Source organism: Camelus dromedarius, chromosome 8 (assembly GCF_036321535.1).
Source record: "Camelus dromedarius isolate mCamDro1 chromosome 8, mCamDro1.pat, whole genome shotgun sequence".
NCBI classification, from domain to species: domain Eukaryota; kingdom Metazoa; phylum Chordata; class Mammalia; order Artiodactyla; family Camelidae; genus Camelus; species Camelus dromedarius.
In genome coordinates, this window is record NC_087443.1 from 58,217,432 (window position 1) to 58,241,142 (window position 23,711).

A 23,711-nucleotide genomic window follows, 5' to 3' on the forward strand; every position below is an offset into this window, starting at 1 on the left:
ACTGCTTCATCAATAGAAGTTAGTGCAAGTATTATCTGAAGAGCAAGTGGCTTTACAAACAAATACTGCCTAACAATCCCTTCCTCCCAAACACACACATCTAGCCCGCAGACATGATGGGATCTACAACAGGATTAGAGATAGTACCCCTGGCTTCACACCCAGCTCCTTTGTGCAGCTGAGCTCAGCCCTGAAGTGGTGTGGGGAAAACCCTGGAGCTGAACGTCAGGCACGGATGGAGACACACGCATATGCACATACACACACACACATAGCAGGGTGAGCATAAATGCTGTGAGGAGAGAGCCTAATTCAGTGTCACCTCCTTCCTTCAACTGTCTTGACTTCCCATCTGTCCCCTAACCTCTCTTCTGCCTTATTAGGGTACAGGGAGCAAGAACAAAGGGGGCTGGAAAGACAGGTAAGGGCAAAATACGACCCAGAGGAGATAATGATTGGAGATGACCGAGGAAACCAAATTAAAGCAGCTTTATTGCACATTAAGTACATCAGTGTTTCAAATGCAGAGCCCAACCACGAAAGTGCAGCCAGAGTAGGCAGTCCTGAGACGTGTGGGGACTGGAGAACGGCCTCCAAGCCTTGAGGAGCAGTGTTTTAAGTCTTTCGTTAATATGGCTCCTATTCCAGAACCTATTCTGGTCACAGAATGAATGGTCTAAGCCTTGGGCTGGGGCTCAGTCAGGCTGAGTCAGAGGCCGTTCCCCATGGGCAGTGGTCCCTCTGCTCCTATCCTATACCCTAAGAAAGCTCTCAGCAAAAGGCAGTGCACCCCTTCCACCCTTCATAATGCTGGCAGATGAGAAGTCCCTTTTCAAAAGGGCCTACGTTCCTTCTCTTGGTTCTGCTCAGCACCCAGCCCTCATGTCTATGACTTGTTCAAAGGGTGAACAACAGTCAACTCTACCCCAGCCTCTAGTGCTCAGAGAAATACAGACCTGGAAATATGAAGTCAGAGGCGAGGAGGAGGTAAGGTCAGGCTTGTAACCCACAGAAAGGGAAAACAAAAGTCCCACATGATGGATACAGCAGAGGTAGACTTGGAAGTAACAATCCTGCTCACCCTCTCAGAAGCCACTTAGAATATCCCTGGGGGAGAAGACACCATGCATCAGGCCCTGTGGGAGTAGTTTTAAAACAGGCTGCGAGAGCCCCAGAAGGCCAGGCATAAAGGGGTAGAGAGCAGGCACTCTGCTGATTTGCAGGCACCAAGCCTGCAGCATCATATACCTGGTAGCAAGAGAAGAGGGCTGAGAAAAACAAACAGAATTTGTTTGGAAATTCCCCTTTCCTGTGGGAAAAAGTTAAGTCACAGTAGAAGCAGCTTCCTGGCAAGAGCAGCTGCCTGGTTTAGATACGCAGCTTATGAGCAATGGTGAGGACAGACTTCAGGACAGGCATGAAGCTGGAGACCTCGCTGAAGCTGCTGCAGCCCACCACCTGGGCATGCACCGCGAGGCCCTGCTCAAAGCTTCCTGTGTCCACGCATCGAGCAACCTCGTGGAGCCCCACCAGGATGTGAGGCGAGAGCTGTGGAGGGATTGGCTAATAGGTTAGTGAGCCCAACCTCTCCCCTACCCTGGAGGCACAGAGGGAGAAGGGAGACAAGTTCTGGAGTCCTGTCTGGATGAGATGTCTATATTCTGTGGGGAACCCAGGGTTGTGAGGCCTATGGGAAGGGACCCTGGCTCCCTCTGACCCTGGGTGGCAGTGGAGGGCCAGGAGGCAGAGGAGCACCACTGAGTGTACTTACCGTCCCCTCGCAGAGCTTCTCGTATAGATGTTCGAGACGTAGAGCTGCCTCGTCTAACTTCCGTTTTGTTTTCTGCAGGGAGGGAAATGGATTCTGATTCTAGCCCCTAAGTTTAACACTACGTAGGACCACAAAGAATCACGGGACATTAGAGCTAGGATGGTTTACCGCTCCTTCTTTCATTTCACAGATGACGAACTAGAGACCCAAAGAGGGTAAGTGAGTGGCTCAAGCTGACACAGTCAGTGAATGAATGGCAGGTTTCCTTAGTCCTGGTCTCACCCTCCCTCCCTGAGGCCTTTCCAAGAGCTAAGTCTCAATGCTGTTGGTTCTGCTACCAAGGAGCTAAACTTCAAACCAGACAAGTCCTCCCCACTCCACAGGGACATCAAATAAGTATAAGATACAGACCGCATGTCTAGGGGCAGTGAGAAGAGAGTCACACAAGGAACTGGTCTACAGCTAAGGGGTCCTGGAACCAGCTGGTAGGTGAGGGGGCATCATAGGGAAGGTTCAGACTCACTAAGTCAGTGGCAGACAGAGAGCAGCGTTGCAAAAGCGCTTCAAAGCTGATCTTCAAGGACTGGTGTTCGGGGGGCAGCTCTTTCTTTTCCATCTTCTCAGGTGGCCACTGAAATTGCTGAAGGGGGAGCACAAAGACAAGAGAGAGGCAAGCTGTCCTTCCCATGGCTCCGCTCAGGGCTAGTCCTCAGTGTGACTCAGCGTCACACTGGTCCCACTAGAGTGGAGTAGAGCTGGGGAGGGGGCACCCTCCCTCCTCTGCAGTAGGGACACTTGGTATCTGCCCCCAACCCTGTCTCCTTCAGCCCAGAGCCTGCCTCCAAGAATGAGGCTCATCTACCACGCTCCCTGCTCTTCTACACCCAAGAAGATTTGCAAGAGGAAGGGAACACATTATTCCTGTCACCTGCAGGCTGAGTTCTCCTGGGGCTCCAGGGGGAGCATGGCTCACAAGGGAGACAGCAGGCTGTGAGGAAAGGACCCCTCGTGGCTCAGGGGTGAGGCACATAACTGGAGTAGTAATTGGTGCTGGGGGCATAAATGTCTCTGGAAACTAGAGAGAGAGAAAGAAAGGTACATGAGTCTAAGCTGAGAGACTCCTTTTGCCCTCGTTTGAGGGAGTGGCAGAAATTATGAGTGAACAAGGGGACAGAATAGTGAGTGGGGAACTAGGAAGTGAGAAGACTGGTGAATGGATATAAGAAGGAAAGAGGAGGGGGCTGAGGGGAGAAGAGGGGGTGGGGAAAGAGAGAGTATGGAATGTGTGCCTGAGAATGGGAAGGTCTGGGTTGCATTCTGTAAGGAACTAGAATTTGGGTCACGGGTGAATGTATAAGAAGGTGGTTGGGGAGAGATGCACTGACCTTTTTCCTCTGGAGGTTTCCCCTGGGCACTGGAGAATTTTTCAAGGAGTCTTGAGGTCCTGTACAGTATAAATACAGAGATATTTAGGGGCATGATCAGGAACACTGCAATTTTTGGTCTGAAGGCCAGCAAAATTATTTTAGCTGGAGTCCACCACTTCTCCCTCTGCAGACCAGCAGACATTCTCTAACCCCAGTTCACTGGCTTGAGGAAAGAGACTCTTGAGGTGGTGAGGGAAAGGGAGGAGACGGAGGCCATGATCCAGGAGAGGGAAGCTACTGAAGAAGACTGACCTTGGTGAGGCATCAAGGTGCCAGCGGCTGGGAGGACACCAGTGCATGGAGCACCTGGCCCTCCTGGAGGATGTGCCGCAGAGAAGCTAACAGGAAGGGCTGGCGGCTGTGAGCTCCCAGGGCTGAGGCCCGGTGGTCTCACAGAAAGCAGAGGGAGCAGGCGAGGAGTCTCAGGCAGGGAGGCAGAGCCAGGCTGCCTGATGTCTGGGGGTGCCGTGGGTGGAGGGGGACCAGGAAGAGGCCATGTTCCAGGGAAGTACACAGGGTTAGGAGCCTGCACCCTTTGCCCTCCTAACAGCTGCGGCTGAGATAAAGCTGAAATGGAACAGAAACAGGTCATTTGCCACTAAACTTCAATTTGGGAGAGACTGAGAGCACATCAAGGGAGAACAAGGCAGCAACAAAAAATCCATAATAATAATAATAGTAATAATAATAATAATAATAAATGATTAACACATGTGTATGGAGATCTACCTTTACAAAGTACTTTTAAATACATCCCTATTTGCCCCTCAAAACAATCTTGTAGGGTTGAAAGGACCAACATAACAACACTCTCATTTTTTGAAAGAAACAAAGTGACCAGGTGTTTTGCCCACAGTAAGTGATAGTACTGAGAATTCGACTTCAAATTCCAACCTCCTCTCACAAGATCAACATACTGCCTCCCAAATCCATGCTGGCCATGCCAGCTATCTTCCTCCGTGCTCTGCCTACAGAGCTCTCCACTCAGCCACTCACCAGGCCTCAGCCCAGGGCCCAGGGCCGAAGGCTGCACTGCCTGGAACCCAGGTGGCCTACAGTCACTTGTGTTCTGCATTCTAGGCCCAGGACAAGGGCTGGGATGGGAAGGTGTCGAGGGCATCACCAGTGAAGACTGAGGTGTAAAAATTCTTGGCCTTGGAGATGGAGTTGAAACCTGTGAAGAGAAAAAATGGTCAGCACTTGGAAAGGAAAAGAAAGGTAAGTAATTGAAAATAGAAAAACAACAGAGAAAATGAAACAAATAGCTAATTCTTAAAAAAAAATTTAAAAAATTGATAAATCTTTATAAAGACTGACAAAGATAAAAAGAGAAGACACAAGTCATCAAGATCAAGGCTGAAGCAGGGAACCTTACAACAGACCCTGCAGCCATCAAAAAGATAATAAAGGAATAATACAAGTAACCTTACATTCATAAATTTGACAACTTAGAAGAAATGGACCAATTCCTCAAGAAACACAAACCACCAAAACAGCCAAAATTCAACAGAAAATCTGAATAGTTCTGTAACTATTAAAGGAATTAAATTTGTAATTAAAAACTTCCCAACAAAGAAATCTCTAGGCTTAGGCAGTTTCACTGGAGAATTCTACCAAATATTCAAAGAATTAACACAAAGTTCATATAATCTCTTCCAGAATAAAGATGGAACATTTCCTAACTCACTTTATGAGGTCAATACTACCCTGGTACCAATACTACAAAATAAAACTACAGACCATGAACTTAGACACAAAAATCCTCAGTAAAATTTTAGCAATAATCAAGTCCAACAATGTATATACAAATAATATACCACAACCAAGTGGGATTTATTCCAGGTCATGAAATATATATCATGCTATATTTAAAAATCAATCAACATAATCTACCATATCAACAGGTTAAAGAAGAAAAATCATTTGATCATACAAAATGATGCAAAAAAATTTTGACAAAATTCAACACTGATTCATGATTTAGTACACCAGGAACAGAGGGGAAAACCTGGTTAGCCTCATAAAGAGCATCTACCAAAAACCTAGAGCTACCATCATACTTAGTGGTGAAAGACTGAATGTCTTCCCTCTAAGATTTTAAGACTAGGGTGTTTACACTACTCTTATTTTAGTACTACAACAAAGCCAGAAAAATAAAGGCATATAGTTTCATGAAAAAAGAAATAAAACTGTCTCTATTCACAGATAACATGATTGTTTACACAGAAAATTCCAAGGAATCCACAAAACACTCCTAGAACTAATAAATGAGTTTAGGAATCTCATTTCTGAGCACTGAAAAGTCACAGGATACAAGATAAACACATAAAGACCAATTATATTTCTATATACTGACAACAAGCAACTGGAAACCAAAATTTAAAATACAATACCATTTGATTTTAAATTGCTCAAAATTAAATATTTATGTTTGAATTGAACAAAACATGTCAAAATCTGTATGATGAGAATTATAAAGCGCTGATGGAGACAGAATTGGAAAGACCTACCATGTTCATGGATGGGAAGATTCAACATAGTAAAGATATCATTTCTCCCTACTTTAATCTATAGTTTTAATGCAATTCTCATCAATTTCAGCAAGTTTCTTTTTGGACAGAAAAGCTTATTCTAAAATTTATGTGAAAAGGACAAGGCACTAGAATACCCAAAGCAATTCTGAAACAGAAAAATAAAGTAGGAGGAATTACTCTTCCCCATGTCAAGGCTTACTATTTAGAGGTAGTAATCAAGACAGAGTGGTACTGACAGAGGAATAGAAACATAAATCAATGGAACAGAATAAGAAACTGAGAAATAAGTCTATACAAATATGCCCGACTAGTTTTTGACAAGGGAGCAAAATCAATTCAACAGAAGAGAGATAGCCTTTTCAGTAAATGATTCTGGACATCCATTGGCAAAAAAATGAACCTGACCCAAACTTTGCACCTTATATAAAAACTAACTCAAAGTGGAACATGGACTTAAATATAAACTGTAAAAATATGAAACTTCTAGAAAGAACACAGTAGGAAATTTGGGGGACATTGGACTAGGCTAAGAGTTCTTAGATTTGACATGAAAAGCATGATCCATAGAAGGAAAACTTTATAAACTGAATCTTATAAAATTAAAACTTTTTTTCTGTGAAGGACTCTGTTAAAAATATAAAAAGACAAATTCTTACGCAGTTACATACACACACACACACACACACACAAATGAGTACATATAAAACCAGTGAAATCTGAATCTATGGATTATACTAAATGTCAGTTTCTTAGTCTTGGTATTGTACTATGCTTGTGTGGGACACTGGCATGGGGTGTGGTGGGCTTAGGATGCATGAGACTTCCCAGTACATTTTATTGCATCTTCCTGTGAATCTATAATTATTTCAAAATAGAAAAGAGAGGGTAAGAGGGAAGGAGGGAGCGAAAAAGACAATGAGCAAGTAGGGAAAGAGAAGGAAGAGGAGGGAGGGGGAAAGTGAAGGAGGGAAGAAAATTATGGTGGGAATGAAAGGTGGGACAGGATGACCATCAGAACTTCTGCCTTATACTTTATCTACAATCTCCTTGGGTTTTGGTTCCCTCTGGTAAGCTCCGGGTCTCATAAATTAACAGCATCCTATCCATCTGGGCACTGTGGTCAGTTCCCCTACTTCACACATTACTCTAAACCATCACCAATTTTTGTCAGTTCTACCTACTAAATATCTCAGATCCAACCTCACTCTCTAGCTTTAGGTCATTTCATGCCCTCATCATCTCTTGCTAATAGCCTCCCAACTGCCTCTAGTCTTGCCCTTCCTAGACACATAGTTAGCCCTTCCCCTGCATAAGACCATTCAATAGCTCCTGACTGCCTTCGGGGTCAATCTAAACTGCTGAATACAGAATGCCAGGTCTCTCCTGATCTAACTCCTATTTGTTACCTCAGCTTCAACTAACTCATTTCACTGCCACAAACACCTGTTCTGTAGCCCCATTAAAGTATTAGTCATTCCTCAAATGGGTTTTGCTTACTTTCCCTTCACTGCCTTTGGTACATGCCATTCCCACTGCCTGAGATAGCCTTCCTTACCTCTTCCCTTGCCTAAATAACTTTTAATCTTCAAGACTTAGATCAAACATCATATTCATTCTGAAATATTCCCTAAACATCCCCCACTCTCAGTAAATTGCTTTCTTGTGTGTGATCTCATAGCACTTTCTCATACCCCAATCATGGGATTCATTAATTTTACTGCAGTTATTTTTCATATATCGATCTTTCCACTAGACTATGAGCTAATTAAGGGCAAAGATCGTGGTTTGTGCACCTTTCCATTCTAAGTGCCTAGCAATTGTTCACTAAACAGTTATTGGAAAAATAAGTGAATCTCTGCTTTATGAAGACAGGGATTTTCACCTTTTTTTCGACTAATATATTCCAAGTGCCTAAAACCATGCCTGGCACTTGGCAGACATTTAACAAGTATTTCTGAATGAATGAACAAATGAATTAACAAGTAAGGTCTTACCTGGTGAGAAGGCTGGAATCCCAGTCTGTGAGATGTCTCTTGAGAGTAGGGGGTAGCTCCCACAACAACCCGGGGAAAGGGGAAAGGAGGAGACTGCTGGCCCAAGACACCAGAACCTTGGGCATGAAAAAGCCGATCTCTCAGTTGCTGAATTGGTGGCTATAAAAGTTGTAATAATGAAGAAATGTGTTAAGTAGAATTAAAACAAGTAAACATCCTCTCTTAAAAACCTGGCCCCATATAGCATTCAACCTTCAGCTGACCCTCTACACTTCAGCCACCTTAGAGGACTCAAAGGTCTCTAATCCCTGCCAAACCTTCCTCCTTGTTGTTCTTCATGCCTAGAATGCCCTATATCTGGGAGCAAGCTATTTCTCTTTGAAGGTCCAGCTCAACTGTTTTAACCACTGGGAGACTTTGACTTCTCCAGACAAAGCCAGCCCCTTGCCTGTGGAGTCCCACAGCACTTAGTATAAGCTTCTGTTATGGGCATGAGAAATTATTGACGTCTGATTTCCCCTCAAGAGACTGTGAACTTCCTGAGGGACAAGATCTTATTTATCCTGGGAGCTTCACCATTTAGCATAGTGCCTGGAACAGGGAAGTGCTCAGCCAGTATTAGATGATTGAATGAAATGGTTTGCTCTTTCCACATGGTGCCACTTACCTGAGCACAGTCACTGGGTAGGTAGCTCATGGCAGTGACCAGGCTGCCCTGGGCTGCCAGGAGGTTGGCATACTGAGTGACCCTATAGGTGGTGGCAGGGCCTGGGGTCACCCCATCAGGTCCCTGCAGTAGCTCCAAGCTCCTATTAAGGACCATCACCTTCTCCATCAGGTCCTATAGGGACAAAGATAAAGGCAGTCAGCCCTCTTCAAAGCACATTCTGCTCTCCAAGCCCAGGTAGCTCACCCAAGGACTTCTCACTATGGGTATGAGGGTATCTGGCCATAGCTAGGGCCATAGCCCATGATGATATACGAGAAACATGACAGTTAGAGAAGGGCCACTTGCCTTCACCTTCTAGGCTGTCTGGGTCTTACATTTTTTGTACACCTCTGCTTCTGTTTGGTTTCTTTATCCTTTATGCTAATACATCATCAATTTCAGATTCTGTTATACTCTTGTTTCACATGTGACTTTGTCTTCCCATGAGTCTGTAACCCCCACCTTCTCTGGGCCCCCGCAGTGTGTTTAGTATAATTCAGATCCACAGGACTTTTCCTAGAAAAGCTAATAGAAGGCCCAAATTACTCAAATATAGAGTAAACTTATATACCCAAACCTGAAGTGGAAAAAATTATGAAAATTAATACTTAGCTGCTGCTCAGTCTCCCCTGACTGAGAAGGAGGGAAGAATATGATAGCCTACCCATGGGAGAAAGTCCCAGACTTTGAGGGCCTAGGTACCATAATTCCAGCCTGGGTACCCAGAAGCCTCGCCACTGAAACCTTGATTCCAGCCTGGGTACCCAGAAGACTTGCCTCCGATGTCCCTGCACATGTCTACCACTTGCCTCTCCTGCAGGCCTGGTATGGAGAGACCAGGGCCCTGAAGAGAAGGGGTACCTGGAGAGCCATGGGGGATGAAGTCTGATGGTATTTTGCCCAGCACTCCACCAGCCGCTCCACACTCCCTGAGCACACATAACAGAGTCTCGCTTCAGAAGTTAATGCCCTGCTGCCTTCCTGCTCCATGCGAGTTCCCAGTATGTCTGCAGAGAGATGGAAACTTCTTTAATGCCACAGAGTCCCTGTGCTTCTCCTCCTTCTCCTGTTTGAAAATAGCTGGGGAACCATGAGCTTTTGGAAAAGGAGCCACAGTGGCTTCAAGACAACACAGAGGCTAATCCTGCTCTGCAGTGAAGGGCAAAGCTCTTGCACCAAGATGTGACAAGAAAAAGTAAAAGAGGACAATAAATGACCCCTCCTAAAAGTAGGGGCATGCTCTGTAGTTCCTGAGAACATGGCCTGGCCTCCCAGAGCTCAGGCTGTTCCTCAGCCTCCTCCCTCAGGGCATCCATTGACTCCATGCTAGAGTCACACTACTCTGTCCTGGAGCCGAAGACCACCTACCACAGAGCTCAGGGAATTTCTCTGGCCCTGAGTAAGTCAGTAGCAAGGCCAGAGCCTCTCTCCAGTTCTTCATGCTACAGGCACACAACATATCCTTCCAATTCTTCTGTATAACACAGGCTAGCAGCTGAAGTGGGCAGAGAGGGAAGGAGGCCATCAGTCACCAACCAGCATAGGCAGCAGGAGTCACAGTGATATGCTAAGAAAAGCCCCTCATAAATAGCCTTCCTGTTGACTAGGGGCTAGGGGTGAGGTAGGGGTGGTTAGAATGGGGGTGGGGGTGACATATCCTCTAAATATCAGTCCCAAAGTGTGGGCATCCACTTGATTGATTCCAGGTAATCCCCTCCCCTCCTCTCCTGCCTGGTGGGCAGTTACCGGGGTGATTCTGGTTTTCTTCTTGGCCAAGTAGCGTTCCTGTGTTTGCTTCAGTAGATCTGTGCCCCCAGCCTGGGCCAGGATGATGGCATCAGCAAAGCGCTCTTCCTTCAGGCACAGCTCCACAGCAGGGCCCAGTTCCCCAAGCAGGAGAGCTTGGCTCAGGAGTCCATCCACATCTGCAGGCAGAGGCACCCCTCTGCATCAGCCTGCCCTCAGATCCCAGCTTTCTGGCCCCTGCAGGGCCCACAGCCCACCTCCTATACTCTGTATCCCTCAGTCTCCTTTGCCCCAGACAAACTCCCAAGTTTCATTCCTTCACAACAAAACATACTGGGGTGTCCTGGGGTGCCCAGGTTCATGGTAACTCTCTATGGACAGGACCCAACAGAAGACAGGGAATCATGGGGCAGTATCACAAGTGTGACAAGTGCTTGCTCCACAAAAAAGGGTCACAGTCATTTAAGCAAGAAGACAGGACAGAAAAAAACACCTTGGTAGAAGGCCTTCCATAGGAAGACCCGTTCATGAAAATCTGCAGCCAGAGAGAGCTCTAACTGGTATAGAACCACCCAACATTTGTGATTACCGGGGAAAGTAGGAGGCCGGGACAAGAAGGGAATGTCCTCAAGTCCAAGAACTCTGAGCCCACCTACTCCCACACAGAGGGTTCCTCTCCCTCAGGGTCAGGATACCTTCTGTGGTGGGGATCTCCCATGGAGTCATGTTCTGAGGGACCAGCTCATCAAAGAAGGTTGATGAGGCAGAGGCTTCCTCCACAGTATGTTTGGAGGTCTGTACAAGAAAGGACAGAGGTGGGTCCTTGGGAAATGAACCCAGAAGACAGAGATCTGGCTTAGTAACTCTCTCTGAGAGTGCAATTACGAGTTGGCCCTTAACAGATAAAGCTAAAAGAATAACCAGGTAAGGTTTGGGAAGGGCTCTACTTCACGGTTAAAACACAGCTCCATTCCCAGTCCAAAAGCTTATGGGCTCTGTGTCACATTCTGGTTCCAAGAGAGTGAGGAGTTTGAAGACCTCCACAGAAGCTGAGCACTTACTAAGACCAAAGCAAAGGGCCAGAAAGGGGAAGATACCCTAAAGGCAAGTCTTCTGTGCTACCCTAGGTCAGGCTGGTGGGGCTCCTACCATACCTGGCTGCAGAAGGCCTGTTGTCTGATACATTTGAGGTCATCTCCCTTGGGCTGAGGGCTCTCACCCAGCCCAGAGTCACTCTTTAACCATGTGGCCACCTGCAAGGAGAGACCTATGAGTACCACTCTTCCCAGCATTTAGTCAAATAAGCATTATGCTTTCTTACCATCTGCATACCCCACCAACTGGACCCTCTAAAATCCTTGAGCTATTTTCCTGGGAAAAAGCCTAATCTCCAGGAGATAAAATGCTCATATATGCATTAGTGAAGCTCAGGAAGAGGTGTTCTAAGATGGTTTCCACTGACAGGATTCTCTTCTCTGCATCAAGCACATGCTTCTGACTTGAAAGCACCTTACCTTCTTCTGAAGCTCATCTTTACTGTATCCTAGTAGCTTTAGGAATTTCATTCTGGAGTCTTGTTCTAAGGTCACCTAAGGAATGACAGAACACTGAAGTCTCCATTAAACGAATGTGAATGACCCTCTCCTGCACCAGCTGGACACCTGTGCCAGTGTACCCTCAAATAAAGTTCTTTGTACTAACAGAAGTGCCCCCGAAGCCAAGACCATCTCTCTCTATTTCTCCCCAGATCTGATTCCTATTGGGCTGCATGCAGTTGTGTTAACAAAACCCTTTCCCTCTTCTGCATAAGAATTGGACGTTCAGTTGACTTCCTGTTACCCTGGTAACCTGATAAAAGTATAATATCAACTATGCTTCTAGGCAACACTGCTTGTGACTAGTAAATTGTATCTGGACTAGGACTATGTAAACCATTGATAATTGATGTGGACACCATGCTCTGGGTTTCCCTGATTGCAAGGACTCTTGTAACTAAACAGATCCCCTGCAGGGACCTAGAAGCTATGCTTATGGAGTTTATACAAGAGATATTGGCTCTTGTGGGCCTGAGGCTTCTATACCAGGGCAGTTTGCACACCAGTCTGATGTATATCTCATCTTCTTGCAACTGAGCTGCCTTCTGGTGAGCTGAAAAAGAGAATGCTAAACTGCTGCGTGGGCTGTTGCAAGGCCTCCCACAGAAGAGAACTACCTGATGCTGCTCTGTTGACAAGCTGTGGTTCCTGTCCCCTATCCTTCTGAGGCGACTGATGCCAAGTGAGTCTTCAGTAGTCTTGTGAGTCTAAATGGCTAGGTGAGAAGACTCCTAGTGGAAGTTGCACAGATACAGCAAGCAAAGCTTATCCACTCAATGCAATGGGTTAGATGGCTTGGAGCCTTCATTTATCTCACACTGAATCATGAATTCTGACTACAGTCTTTCTCATGGTTTTTCAGGGCCCCCTCCTTCTTCCATGCTCTTCCCTTGGAAATGTTCATCCATACTTAGCTTTAGGACCATCATGATGGACAGCTCTTGGGTAGCTTTTAAACCACACTCCCCTCTGTCTTATGGGCACCACAGCCTCCTTTGTTCAGCAGAGTAAAGGCTGATCAATCTTTCTACTCTTTCCCACCCCACCATTCCTGGAGCTACAGCCTGTAACCTACTTATAACAAAGGAATTATTTCTTACTCTTTCCTTCCCACATCTTTTTCCAGCTTCACTCTGCAGTTGATGATCTTTCTCAAATTCTTTTCTCCTTCTCAGATCCCTGGTGTTTACTTTCATAAAGTTCTACTATGTCTGAAGCACTGACTCCAAGTTCTTCTCAGACCCCCAGGACAGACCCTGTCCTTCTATTTGCATTCTTCTCTTTAATCCCAAAGACTTTACTAATCCTCTCACTGCCTGTCCAGTTATTTCTCTTTCTTCCTTCAGCTCTCTCCTCTCTTTTGCTCATTTCTTTTGACAGGTAGAGCATTCATCCTGGCATCATAAGCAACTTGAGATTAAATTGGCACTGGAACTGAAGCCATGCCTTCAGCATTGAGTGGGACTTGAGCCCTGAGTCCCAGCACAATGACATGCCTTGTGTTACATGAAACGACTCAAAGCCTTCTGATGACAATGTACCCTTTCCAGCTGATCTTCCTTTCCTTTCTCATCCTTTCTTCTCCCTTCTCATCACCTTAACTGCCCTGTGGCATGGCACTGTGAAAGCCCTCACCTTGGCTCTGGTAAAGTATCCAGGACATCAGCAACAGCAGAAAAAAGGCAAATGTCACTTGTACTCATCAGCTTCCCTAGCCATAAATGGTCTCTGAGTCTCTGGTAAAGAGTGGAGGTTCTGTGCCCAGGGGTGGATGCTATGTAGAAAAACTCAGTGAGGGTTAGGACCTCTGTAATCTGGATCACAGTGTGGTTGCTGCCAGAGGGTGGGGTTGACATAGGCTGGAGAATTTGGGGGAAATACTTCTGAGCAGCCAGCCTTCAGACTTCCTACCTTCAGGAACTGCCAGAGCATCTTTTCGCTTTGTAGTGATGCTTCCTGGATCTTGTTCTGACAATAATTCAGGAGATTTCCTGAACCCAGGGCCTCCTGCAGCTCAGCTGACCGCAGCAGGAATTCGGATTCTGTGGTGACCTGACTGATGAAGACTAGGCGGAGGCAAGGCTGTGGCACTTGATGTGCAGGAGTGCTGGGGAGGCCAAAAGTAACCAGCTTCCCCCCAAACTGGTGAGGAAAAACAAGAAAGAGAAAGGTCAAGCCAAAAATTAACACCAAATCAGGATCACAGGGAAGACTATCTATTGGTTGACCCTAGGATAGGAAAACAATAATATGAGAACTCCTGGGATGGAATAGGATCTGGAACTGAGTAGCAAATGTGCCCCCATCCCAAAACCACCTCTGCAAGTTCAGCACCATCAGCTTAAAACTTCAATACATGATACTCATCTTTCCCTCACCTGTCCTGGTACCACCATTCTCCCAGATACCTGAACTAAACTCCTTGGCATTATCACAGTCTTTGTACCCAGCATAGCCAAGCAACAACAAAATCTTACCTCTTCTTGTTCAGTGTTCCTCATGCAGGCCCCCTCTGTCCCATGCCTAGTGCTAGCACACCTAGATTATTGGAATAGGTTGCTAGCCTCTGGGTTTTTCCTCCTCCGTCCCAAGCCTTAGACCACCACCCTATACCTGGTGCTACTCAGGAGCTTGTACTGGTTTCACAAGGCCATGGGAGAGAGCTTAAGTTCCTCTGCCTATAATCCACAAAATCTTTCAAAATCAGGGCCAGTATCTCTCCCTGCTCACTTATGTGATTACTCCACATCCCCAAAGTGCCCTGTTCACTCCTGCTTCTGTGCCTTCACCCACCACAACACTCTGATCTGAGCATCCTTCTCACCAAATTAGGTACTTTATATAAAGCACCTGGCACAAAAGCAGAGCTCAGGAAAATTCCTTTACTCCAGCAGTTCTTCACCTTGGCTGCACTTTAAAACTATCTGGGAAGTGATCCAGAGTCGCCAGGCTGTACCCCAAACAAAAAAATCAGAAGCTCTGGAGGTGGTACTGGGCATTGTTTTTCTTTTTTTTTTTTAAGTTCCTTCAGGCTATTCCAATTTCAGCCATGCTCTACAACTACTGTTCAACCATTTACTACTTCCCTTCCTAAGACCCTCTACTTAATGAGCTTCCCCAGTCAGAATTCTTCTTTTGACTCCCAAGCACAAAAATCTACACCACAGAGTGCACTAAATAGAACCATCTTAACTTGTGATTTGTATAATACTTGATAATTTTACAGAGTGTTTGCATATATTCTTACTTGAGGTTCATGTCAGTTCACTAATGTAAGCTTGGCAGGTATTATTATTCCTCTTTTACAGATAAGAACACTGAAGTCCTGAGTTAAGAGGCTTGCCCAAGGTTACCCAGCTGATAAGTGACAGACCTATGATATGAACTCAGGTCTCTTGACTTCAGAGTTTTCACCCCCCTGCCTCTTGAGTGTGTTTGCCTTACCTCCCTAGTAAAACTGTCCATTCTGAAAACAAGCAGCTCTACTACATCTGTTTCTAATTCAAACTTAATAATTAAAGCATTGTGCTAGGTGCTTTAGGGCCTTGCTACTGCTCCCTAGACCAGCAGCAAGGGTATCATCTGGGAACTTGTTGGAAAATCAGAATCTTGGTCCCTACCTCAGACCAAATGAACCAGAATCTGAATTTTAACATGATCTCTAGGTGATCTGTATGCACATTAAAGTTTGGGAAGCACTGTTTTAGGGATAAAAATGGATAAAACATGGTCCTAACCTCAAGGAGTCTAGTACTTACTAGGGTCTCCAGATCCTATTTATGCATATAAGTAGCTTTAGTACAGTTAGTACAGGTATCACTCCAGGAGTACAAATCTGTGAGATTACAGAAGCAAGGTCAAGTTTGATTAGGGTTAGACAGGCGTCATGGAGGGGGTGGTATTTAAGTGAGGGAACTTGAAAGGCTGCAGGAGGATTCAGTGCTCAGAAGAGAAGCTGAAGGGTAAGGTACAGGGGGAGGCTGCAGTTATCTGTAGAACAGAAGGTAGTCCTATGTAACTGGAGAAGAGCGAACACATAGCAATAAGGTGGGAATAAAAACTGGAGGTAAATGGGGCTCTGTGTATATCTGGCTTTGAGTCTATAAGGTAATGAAGATCAAAGGTTTTGAGTAGAGGAGAGGATGAAATCAACAATTTTTTCTTTCATGCTTTGCATTCACCCTTTTCCTGCTTTGAATTCCATGCCTGGACTCACTACCATTCTAGATATGCAGAGGTTAGAGAAAAATCAGATGGAATCTCAGACAGTTCTCCATAACAGAGGTCTAAGGCAATCAATTCCTTTCAGATAGGACTGGAACAGCAGGCAGTGTGAAGGGGTAGAGAGGGAAGCTACAGCAACTCTCTGAGCAGTAAAGTGGGACCTGATCTGAGACACAGGCAATGGGAATAAATCTCTTCCAGAATGCAGCTCCATGATGGGCACACAGCAGGCTTAACACATACACGTACACACACACACACACACACACACACACACCACAACACAACACACACTACACTTACAGCAAATGAAACGCCTGCTGGTCTTCTCATCCATTTGGGGGGTTTTTTCAGGGGAGGTATCAATGATGCTTGGGCCACTTGCTCTGGCACCTGCAACGGTGGGAGAGGCTGGCCTTTGCTGAAGGAAGAAGAGATCTGAGGGCAAAAGGACACCTGCATCATCAGGGTGAAGTGGTGGCTTAGCCAGGAACTCCTACAAACTACATTTTGGAAAGGATCCTTGAGGTACCCAGTCTGGCCCACAAAGGCAGGACTCTCATACTCCAGGGGACTGGTAGTGAGAACTCCCATGCAGTAGGCTCTTTTGGAAGACTACTGCATCCAATGTTTACAGTGGAGTGTAACACCAAATGGATCTATAGGAGACAGGGAGGTAAGACAGTTCATACTTCCAAAAATAACAAAGGATTCAGGCGTGGAGGTCCAATTTCCCTAAAATACCACAGGGAACATCCAAGGTAAAGGCCTCCTTTGTATTGGGTAGAAACTGATATCCTCCTGGGAAGATGGGTGCTGGAGCAAAGGTTCATCCCTCCCCAAACCCAGGGCTCTGGTTTCCCAAGTCTCCAATTCTTCTCAGGCCATATGTCCTCTCTCCCCCTCAAACAGAGACAGCCCCTTTCCCTAGCATTCTTCAAACCTTGTCAGCCTGTCTCATCTGCTGGACTTCCCAGCTCCTACCCATCACAGAGTACAAACTGATCCAGCCGTCGAAGGAGGCAGCAGAGAACACTGGAGGATCCCGAGGGCACCACTGCACATCAAAGCACCAGCTGCTCTGTGTAGGTAGCTTATATACCACCTAATATGAGGGAACACAACCATTAGGGAAATCCTGACTTAGGCAAGGCAACCCAGAATACATAGGTGCAGCTGAGATTCCCCTCCCATCCCAGCATGCCCACAGAAGGGCCAGACTACCTCAGTGCTCCCCAGGTTCCAGCACAAGATCTGGTTGTCCTTGGCACTACTGAGCAACAGCTCAGCATCAGCCTGGCTCCAGGACACTGACAAGATTCCCCTAAAAAGGAAAGGAAAGAGGAACTAACATTTGTTGAATGCCTACTATGAGTTGGGTGCCTTATATATCTTGGATAAATCTCATCCTCCCAAAATGAGCAATATAATTTCATTTTACAAATGAAGAAAATGAGGCTTTGGAGGAAATAAAGGAACTTTCAGCAGTCATGCAGCCAGAACCCAAGTCAAGTCCCAGAGCCAGTGCACTATGCACTATACCACTCTGCCTTCCACAGGTCACTGCAGGATGGCCTGCTTCTCTTCCCTGATGGTACAGTAGGGATTACAAATCAGCATGAATCAGGTAAGCACCCACCCTGTGGGTGCTTTTAGTGCAGAAGGGTAGTAAGGACCTAACTCCCAAAAGTCCCCATAGAGGTATAAAGGCATGGCCCCTGAGTTAGAAAGACCAGACTCTGGGGCTGCTTTCTCTGCTGTGGGCCCAAGAGCTATAGCCTCGGAGGCAGACCTATTCACAGGAAAGGCAGGAACCAAGGTTCTTTTATTAAGGAGACGTCTTGGAGGAGGCAGTCTCATCACCTAAAGAAATGAGCATTATCCTCATATCAGAGCCTGGGGACTCTCACAGCGGGACTAAACACTGGCTCCACTGTTTCTCATGACCCCATCCCTACTCCCATCTCTGGAAGTTAGATGGAATCTCAGGCTCTTTTCCATAACCTCTGGGGCTAACGGAACTCCTCTTGGTTGGGGCAAGAGCTAGAACTGGGTAACTGTGTGCTCACTGGGACGGCTTTGAAGCCAAGGAGAATGTCTGGTAGCCAACGTGAGACATTCACTGCCTTCTACCCAGGTTAGTTATGGCCCTTCCATTCACCAAGGATGTGGACAGGGTTTGAGATGCTACCTGCTGTGACTCTCCAGCAACTTCAGGGGCGAGGAGGCAAAGCGCAAGTCCCACAGCTGAATCACTGGAAGACGATCATCTTCTGAACACAGAACCAACTGCGTGGCTATGACTGGGTGCCAGGCCAGGCCTGAGCAGTGCATCTGTGAACAAAGCAGACCCCAATGGGCGATGTAACCTGATTCTTCTGGTTATGAACTTTTTTTGTCCAGTTGGAACAGGACCTCTCTGAGGGCAGGTTTTATGTCTCTCCTATGTGGCTGGGAACAGCACAACCACTGGAGTAAATGATGACCACAAGTAAGGAGCACTAGAAGCCTCCAGATGAGCTCAGTTCAGCTTCCCTAAGCTCTCACTCTCAATAGGAAATCTGCTAAGGGGCTGAATCCACCTGGGTAACAGTTGAAAGCAGAGCCCTAGCCTAGGGGAGAGCAGCCCAAGTGTTAGGCCTGAGAGATGGCAGAGCCTGAGCCTATATTCTGCCTGTATTCGACTTACCCTGTTGCTGTGATCACTGACTTTGATGATAGGTTCATTCTTCCTGAGATCCCATACGACTGCCTTGCCGCTGGGGTGAGCAGAAGACAGAATGTGTTGAACTTGACGGTTCCAAGAGAGTGCCTTGACGTCTTCTGTGGGCTGCTGAAGCAGGATGGGGGGAGGGGTTGAGGACAACCTGTCACCCTTGGACCAAAAGACAGATGCAGCTCAACTGCTCCCAACCACCCATAGAAGGGCCAAGAGTAGACATGGGGCTACCCAAACCAAGCCAGTCTCAGGGATCTGGGTGTTGAGTTTTCCAGAGAGGATCCTTTAGGGAACTGGTGTAGAAGCTGAGAGGACAGATACACTTGGGTTCTACTTCTATCCCAAGGTGATCCTGAGAGGATAGAGTCAAGATTTAAAAATGCCCTCTTGTCTATGACAAAGAGAGAAGGAGAGGAAGAAGGAGAGAGGGGGAGGGAAACACAGACGTGCAAGACCCCCAGAGAGAACAAGGCAGAGAGAAAAGCCACCGCTACTTTTAGGGCACAAGATGCTATCAAATTCATACTCAACTTACCTCACGATACTGTAAGCGTTAAGACAGAAAAGCCAGGAAGAAAAATATGGGCCCAGTTATAGACTGACAAGATAGGTACACTCAGAGACAGATATACACAAGACCCCCAACTACATGGGAGAACCAGACATAAAGACAAGGCTGATTCTCCCACAAAAAGGACAAGAGTATATCTGGGTATCCTACTTTTGTCCCTGGTCTGCTGAGCCCAGGGACCAATGCTGCCTAAGCTACTCTATGATGAGCAGTACTCTCACTCCTTCTCTCAATGTCTTTTACTCCCATCTTCATTCTTCCAGAACCCACTAGACAGTTAACGACCACAAACCACCTCCACCACCCACACACCCCCTTCCCACTTTATCCCTCTAGTATCTGGCTGGTAGGTAGCACGTTGGTCTGTGGAGTTTTATTGCCCTCCAGTGGTAAAGACTGTAATCTCCCGTGCTCTGACTGCCTCCAGAATTCAAGACGCTCCCTGGGAAAATCAGCTGTACACTCTTCAGTAGCAGCACCAGGAGCCTCCTCACCTGTGACTTGGATCCTGGGGTCATTGGCACACTCAGGTTATTCAAATCCCAAATGAAGATTTCAGAATCATTGGCCCCTGAGGCCAGGAGGTTGCCCTGTATGGAGAATAAGTCTTTGGAGACACATCACCCTAGGAAGAGATGAGAGCAGAAAAGGGGGAAAGAGACCCACAATTTGAGCTTCCAAAGCCTCCCCCATAACACCTTGGGAAGGGCTCAGAGTTACAGACCAGAGGTCACAAGTAAATGATTCCCTTCAGATCTGTTGCTCCATGGCTCAGCCATGTCTGATCAACTAAAATGTAGTACCTGGAAAGGATTAAAGTCAAGAGCTCTGACAGCCCCCGTGTGCTTCTGTTTCTGGGCAATCACAGGTTCCTTTCCCGAAGACAGGATGTGAGTCACATTGTATAGAGTAAGCATGCCATTGTCCCCGCCGCCTGCAATAACCCCGGAGCCTTCCAGAAGCCCATTGCCAAAGCTCCCCCAGATCAGCTTGTGAAACCTACAAAGAGGAGAACTGGCATCAACACCCACTCAGGTCCACGTCAGTAAGTAGAGAGCAGGCATCTGCATCAGCCTCTGCCACAACACAGGCATCCCCATCCTTAGTTGTAGCCTGCCTATCAGACACAGAATGGAGGTCTCCTCTGCCTGGTCCTGCCCTTTGGCTGAAAAAAATATTCCATCTATGTTACATTAGAAGCCAGGAGGCTACTGCCTTGGAGCTAGGGTTGGGGGGGATTTTTTCTTGCTATTAATGTTATTAAGGTTACATAGGCCCAGTGATAAATACTTCAAATAGATTATTTCACTTAATACCTCCAACTCCAATCACAACTAACACTTACTGAGTACTTCCTGTGTACCAGGCACTGTTTTCTAAGTGCTTTACATGTCTTAGCTGATTAACAACCCCATGAGGTATTAACTCCATTTTCAACTGAGGAAACTGAGGCACAGAGAAGTTATATACTTCTGTATATACAGTTAGTAATTTTACTCCCATTTGACAGTTAGGGAAGTGACAGAGTCAAGGTTCAAAGTCAGGCCCATCTTATTCCAAAGTCCGAACTCTTAACCATCATAAAATACTGTCTTCTATTTAAGGGAAGATCCAAACTCTTCCATAGTTGAATAGAAGCAGGTTCTCTAGCTGTCCCCTCTTCCCTCTTAAACTGGAAGTGAGAAAAGATCTAAAGACCTCTCCACCCAGTGCCTCTCCCATGTGGCTGGCCCACTGGAACTACGTGGATCCAGTTGGCCAGCCCTAGAAACACAAAGGCACCACTTGGGAAGCACTTTTCTGGCTTTCTGAGTGTCTCACACTGCCAAATCTTGCACAAAAGAATGAGGTGGACGCTGGGCCTCCTGCAAACAAGTATGGGTTCCTTGCAAAGCTGCTAGGGAAGGCCTATGAAATCCCCAAATCCTCACAGGTGGTCTGTCCTCCATTTCAGTCACTAGCCAAGGACATTTCCACAGCCCTTTCGAGAAGCCAGATTTCACCTTGAATGAGGTCATAAGATCCATAACTGAAATGAAATGTTCCCACACCCTGGGAACAGTCAGCAAAGAAACTGAGTGGGGTGACCAGGCAGCAACCTGTTTGGCCAGTCATTAGAGTAGAGCTAACCTGCCAAAAGTGAAGAGCTGAGCACAATTCAGACTACGTCAGCATCTGAAGAAAACAGCGGAGATGAAAAAACGGTGGGTCTACAGCTACTGCCAGAAAGACTATGTTTTCTAAGGTTGTGCTGATTTTAACAGGGCAGAAGAAGGAGTTCCATGCTGGCTCCAGAGGCTGCCATGTCACCCAAAGGCTAGAGCTCAACATCGGTAGGGTGCAAATCAACAGAGTAGCTAGAGAAGCCTGTAGTGAGCCAAACAGGAACCAGAGGAAGGTACTGCCAGGAAAACTCATGTGGGAATGCAATGACCTCAGTATGGTCAGAGCACATGACATACAAACCAGAGTAAAAGGCACCTGAGACCTCAACAGTTAGTCACCAAAGGGTTGGAGAAGAGAGCTCAGTTACTTTACAGTGGCTGAAATGTGGAATACAGGGTGTGACAAAATGATTTTCCTTCTGTCTGCATGTAGACAGTATATTTCTACTGCTAACACTTCACTAGTGACTGTGAAACTGGAGCTTGAACAGACGTGACAGAGAACACCCGGGAGAGGGGAACACCTGCAAAGAGTAAGGCAAGGAAGGGGATTTGATCATTCAGTGGGCTCAAGGAGTGTCAATTATCTCTGCCCTGCAAGTGGACAGGGAACAAAAGTGCATGTGTGCACGTGTGTGTGTGTGCAAAGAGAGAGCATGTGAGTAAATGTGACAAAATGTTAAAAACTGATGGGTCCAAGTGAAGGTATAAGACTGTTTATTATACTATTCTGCAACTCTTCTAGGTTTGCATATTTAAAAAAATAAAAAGTTTAAGACAAAAAAGATGGTATTTGGCCTGAAAATAGGAACTAAGAGATTTAAGGAGAAGGTATAGGGAGAAGAGTTTGCACAAGAAGGTGGGAACTTCGAAAACATGGGAACACAGGTGGAATTCTCTGCTAAAGAGATTCCCAGGATGATGATGGCAATGCTGGAGACTGACCATATGGCATCACAGAATGAGGGGTGGCACAAGAAAATATAGGCTCTTTGATTCCTACCCAGACCTCGTGAAGCAGAATTTGCAGAGACAGGCCCTCAGAACCTACCTTTTTAACAAAAGCCTCCAGGTGACTCTAACAACCTGCAGAGTTGAGAACCACTGTACTAAATACATCAGACTGCATACCAAGCTAGAACAAGGGAAGAAGTTGAATTTCGTAAAGACAGAACCAGCCCCAACAACCATCTCATGGCTATGCTTCTGGCAAAATGAAAAAGACAAGGCTGGAGAGAATAAACAGAACTGTGAGATTAGAAGGTTGAGCCAGCTAAGCTTTCATCTGAGGCCAAGCCTCAGCTAACTTATGATTAGGAACATGTGCTATATAAATTCTTGGTCCTATGACTTCCAGACTTCATTGTTTGGGATTTTGATTGTATTTGCTTAGATTCCTTTTGGAAAATCCCAACTTCATGTTAGTAGACTAAAGTGAGAATGAGTTTGTCCATATCCTGGCCAAAATAGCTGAGAAAATGCAAATTTCCTTAGAAGTCAAACAGAGCGGTACTCCAAGCTGGAGAATGAAGGCATTGAGTAACAGCTGCTCGAGAGGAAAACTACTTTTCTGAAGGCTTACTATGCACTAGGCTGCCATATGCCTACTATGTATCCCAAATTTACAGTAGAGAAAACAGAGTCAAAGAAGTTAAATGATGCGTCCGAGAGGACAGTAGACAGCAAAGCTGGAATGCGAACCCAAGTCTGTTCAACAACAAAGCCCGCCCTCTGTCTATTCCGTGATCTTGACATCTCTAGACAGAAGGCAAGTCTTGGAAACAAGAAAACTAAGAGTAGTACCTAAATGATCTTTTACCACTTAGTGATGTCCCTTACACAGGCACCTAAAGAGGGGTCACAGTGCTCCCAAATAGCTAGAGCTGAGATAAAGGTAATGGAAGACAGATGACCTACTTTCTCCATGTTACTAGAGGATGGATCAGACATAGGTTACAGAGGCCACTCAGAGATCGAGAACCTCAGTGTAGAGAGAGGGTAGAGTATAGCGAATCACCCATTGGCCCCTGAACTATTCAGCCACAGCAGCTATATCCTTAGTTCAAAAGTCAATACACAAACAATGTAGTATTCTCCCAGAAAGCTTTCTTCTTGAGTGAGATTCATCTAACAAACCAAACATCACTTGCCTCAGTGCACATGCTAATCCATATTGATTCTGACTGTGTCAGGTGGCACTTATCCATGCACTCTCTTCAGTCTGTTTATAGCTGAAGGCTGTCTCTTATTTACACC

General features: G+C 46.0%; 1 protein-coding gene across 3 annotated transcripts in view; it reads right to left on the minus strand.

Moving 5' to 3' along the window:
- Nucleotides 1-474: 474 nt before the first annotated feature.
- SEC31B (SEC31 homolog B, COPII coat complex component) overlaps nucleotides 475-23,711 on the minus strand; it is a 28,869-nt gene continuing 5,632 nt past the window's right edge. For 2 of the 3 annotated variants that reach the window (XM_010974439.3, XM_064488332.1), the window contains exons 4-26: nucleotides 20,094-20,289; nucleotides 19,785-19,880; nucleotides 18,690-18,833; nucleotides 18,192-18,334; nucleotides 17,225-17,324; nucleotides 16,944-17,105; nucleotides 16,304-16,438; nucleotides 13,688-13,918; nucleotides 11,696-11,770; nucleotides 11,336-11,434; nucleotides 10,877-10,976; nucleotides 10,182-10,360; nucleotides 9,804-9,930; nucleotides 9,297-9,442; nucleotides 8,394-8,567; nucleotides 7,727-7,885; nucleotides 4,195-4,372; nucleotides 3,451-3,765; nucleotides 3,157-3,215; nucleotides 2,700-2,846; nucleotides 2,295-2,411; nucleotides 1,772-1,843; nucleotides 475-1,548 (exon numbers count right to left, since the gene is read on the minus strand). In XM_010974439.3, coding sequence (XP_010972741.3) covers nucleotides 1,369-1,548; nucleotides 1,772-1,843; nucleotides 2,295-2,411; nucleotides 2,700-2,846; nucleotides 3,157-3,215; nucleotides 3,451-3,765; nucleotides 4,195-4,372; nucleotides 7,727-7,885; nucleotides 8,394-8,567; nucleotides 9,297-9,442; nucleotides 9,804-9,930; nucleotides 10,182-10,360; nucleotides 10,877-10,976; nucleotides 11,336-11,434; nucleotides 11,696-11,770; nucleotides 13,688-13,918; nucleotides 16,304-16,438; nucleotides 16,944-17,105; nucleotides 17,225-17,324; nucleotides 18,192-18,334; nucleotides 18,690-18,833; nucleotides 19,785-19,880; nucleotides 20,094-20,289 — 3,334 coding nt within the window. In that variant the 3' untranslated portion in view covers nucleotides 475-1,368. The remainder of the gene's footprint in view (nucleotides 1,549-1,771; nucleotides 1,844-2,294; nucleotides 2,412-2,699; nucleotides 2,847-3,156; nucleotides 3,216-3,450; nucleotides 3,766-4,194; nucleotides 4,373-7,726; nucleotides 7,886-8,393; nucleotides 8,568-9,296; nucleotides 9,443-9,803; nucleotides 9,931-10,181; nucleotides 10,361-10,876; nucleotides 10,977-11,335; nucleotides 11,435-11,695; nucleotides 11,771-13,687; nucleotides 13,919-16,303; nucleotides 16,439-16,943; nucleotides 17,106-17,224; nucleotides 17,325-18,191; nucleotides 18,335-18,689; nucleotides 18,834-19,784; nucleotides 19,881-20,093; nucleotides 20,290-23,711) is intronic. The other variant, XM_031461601.2, reaches the window with a different exon arrangement.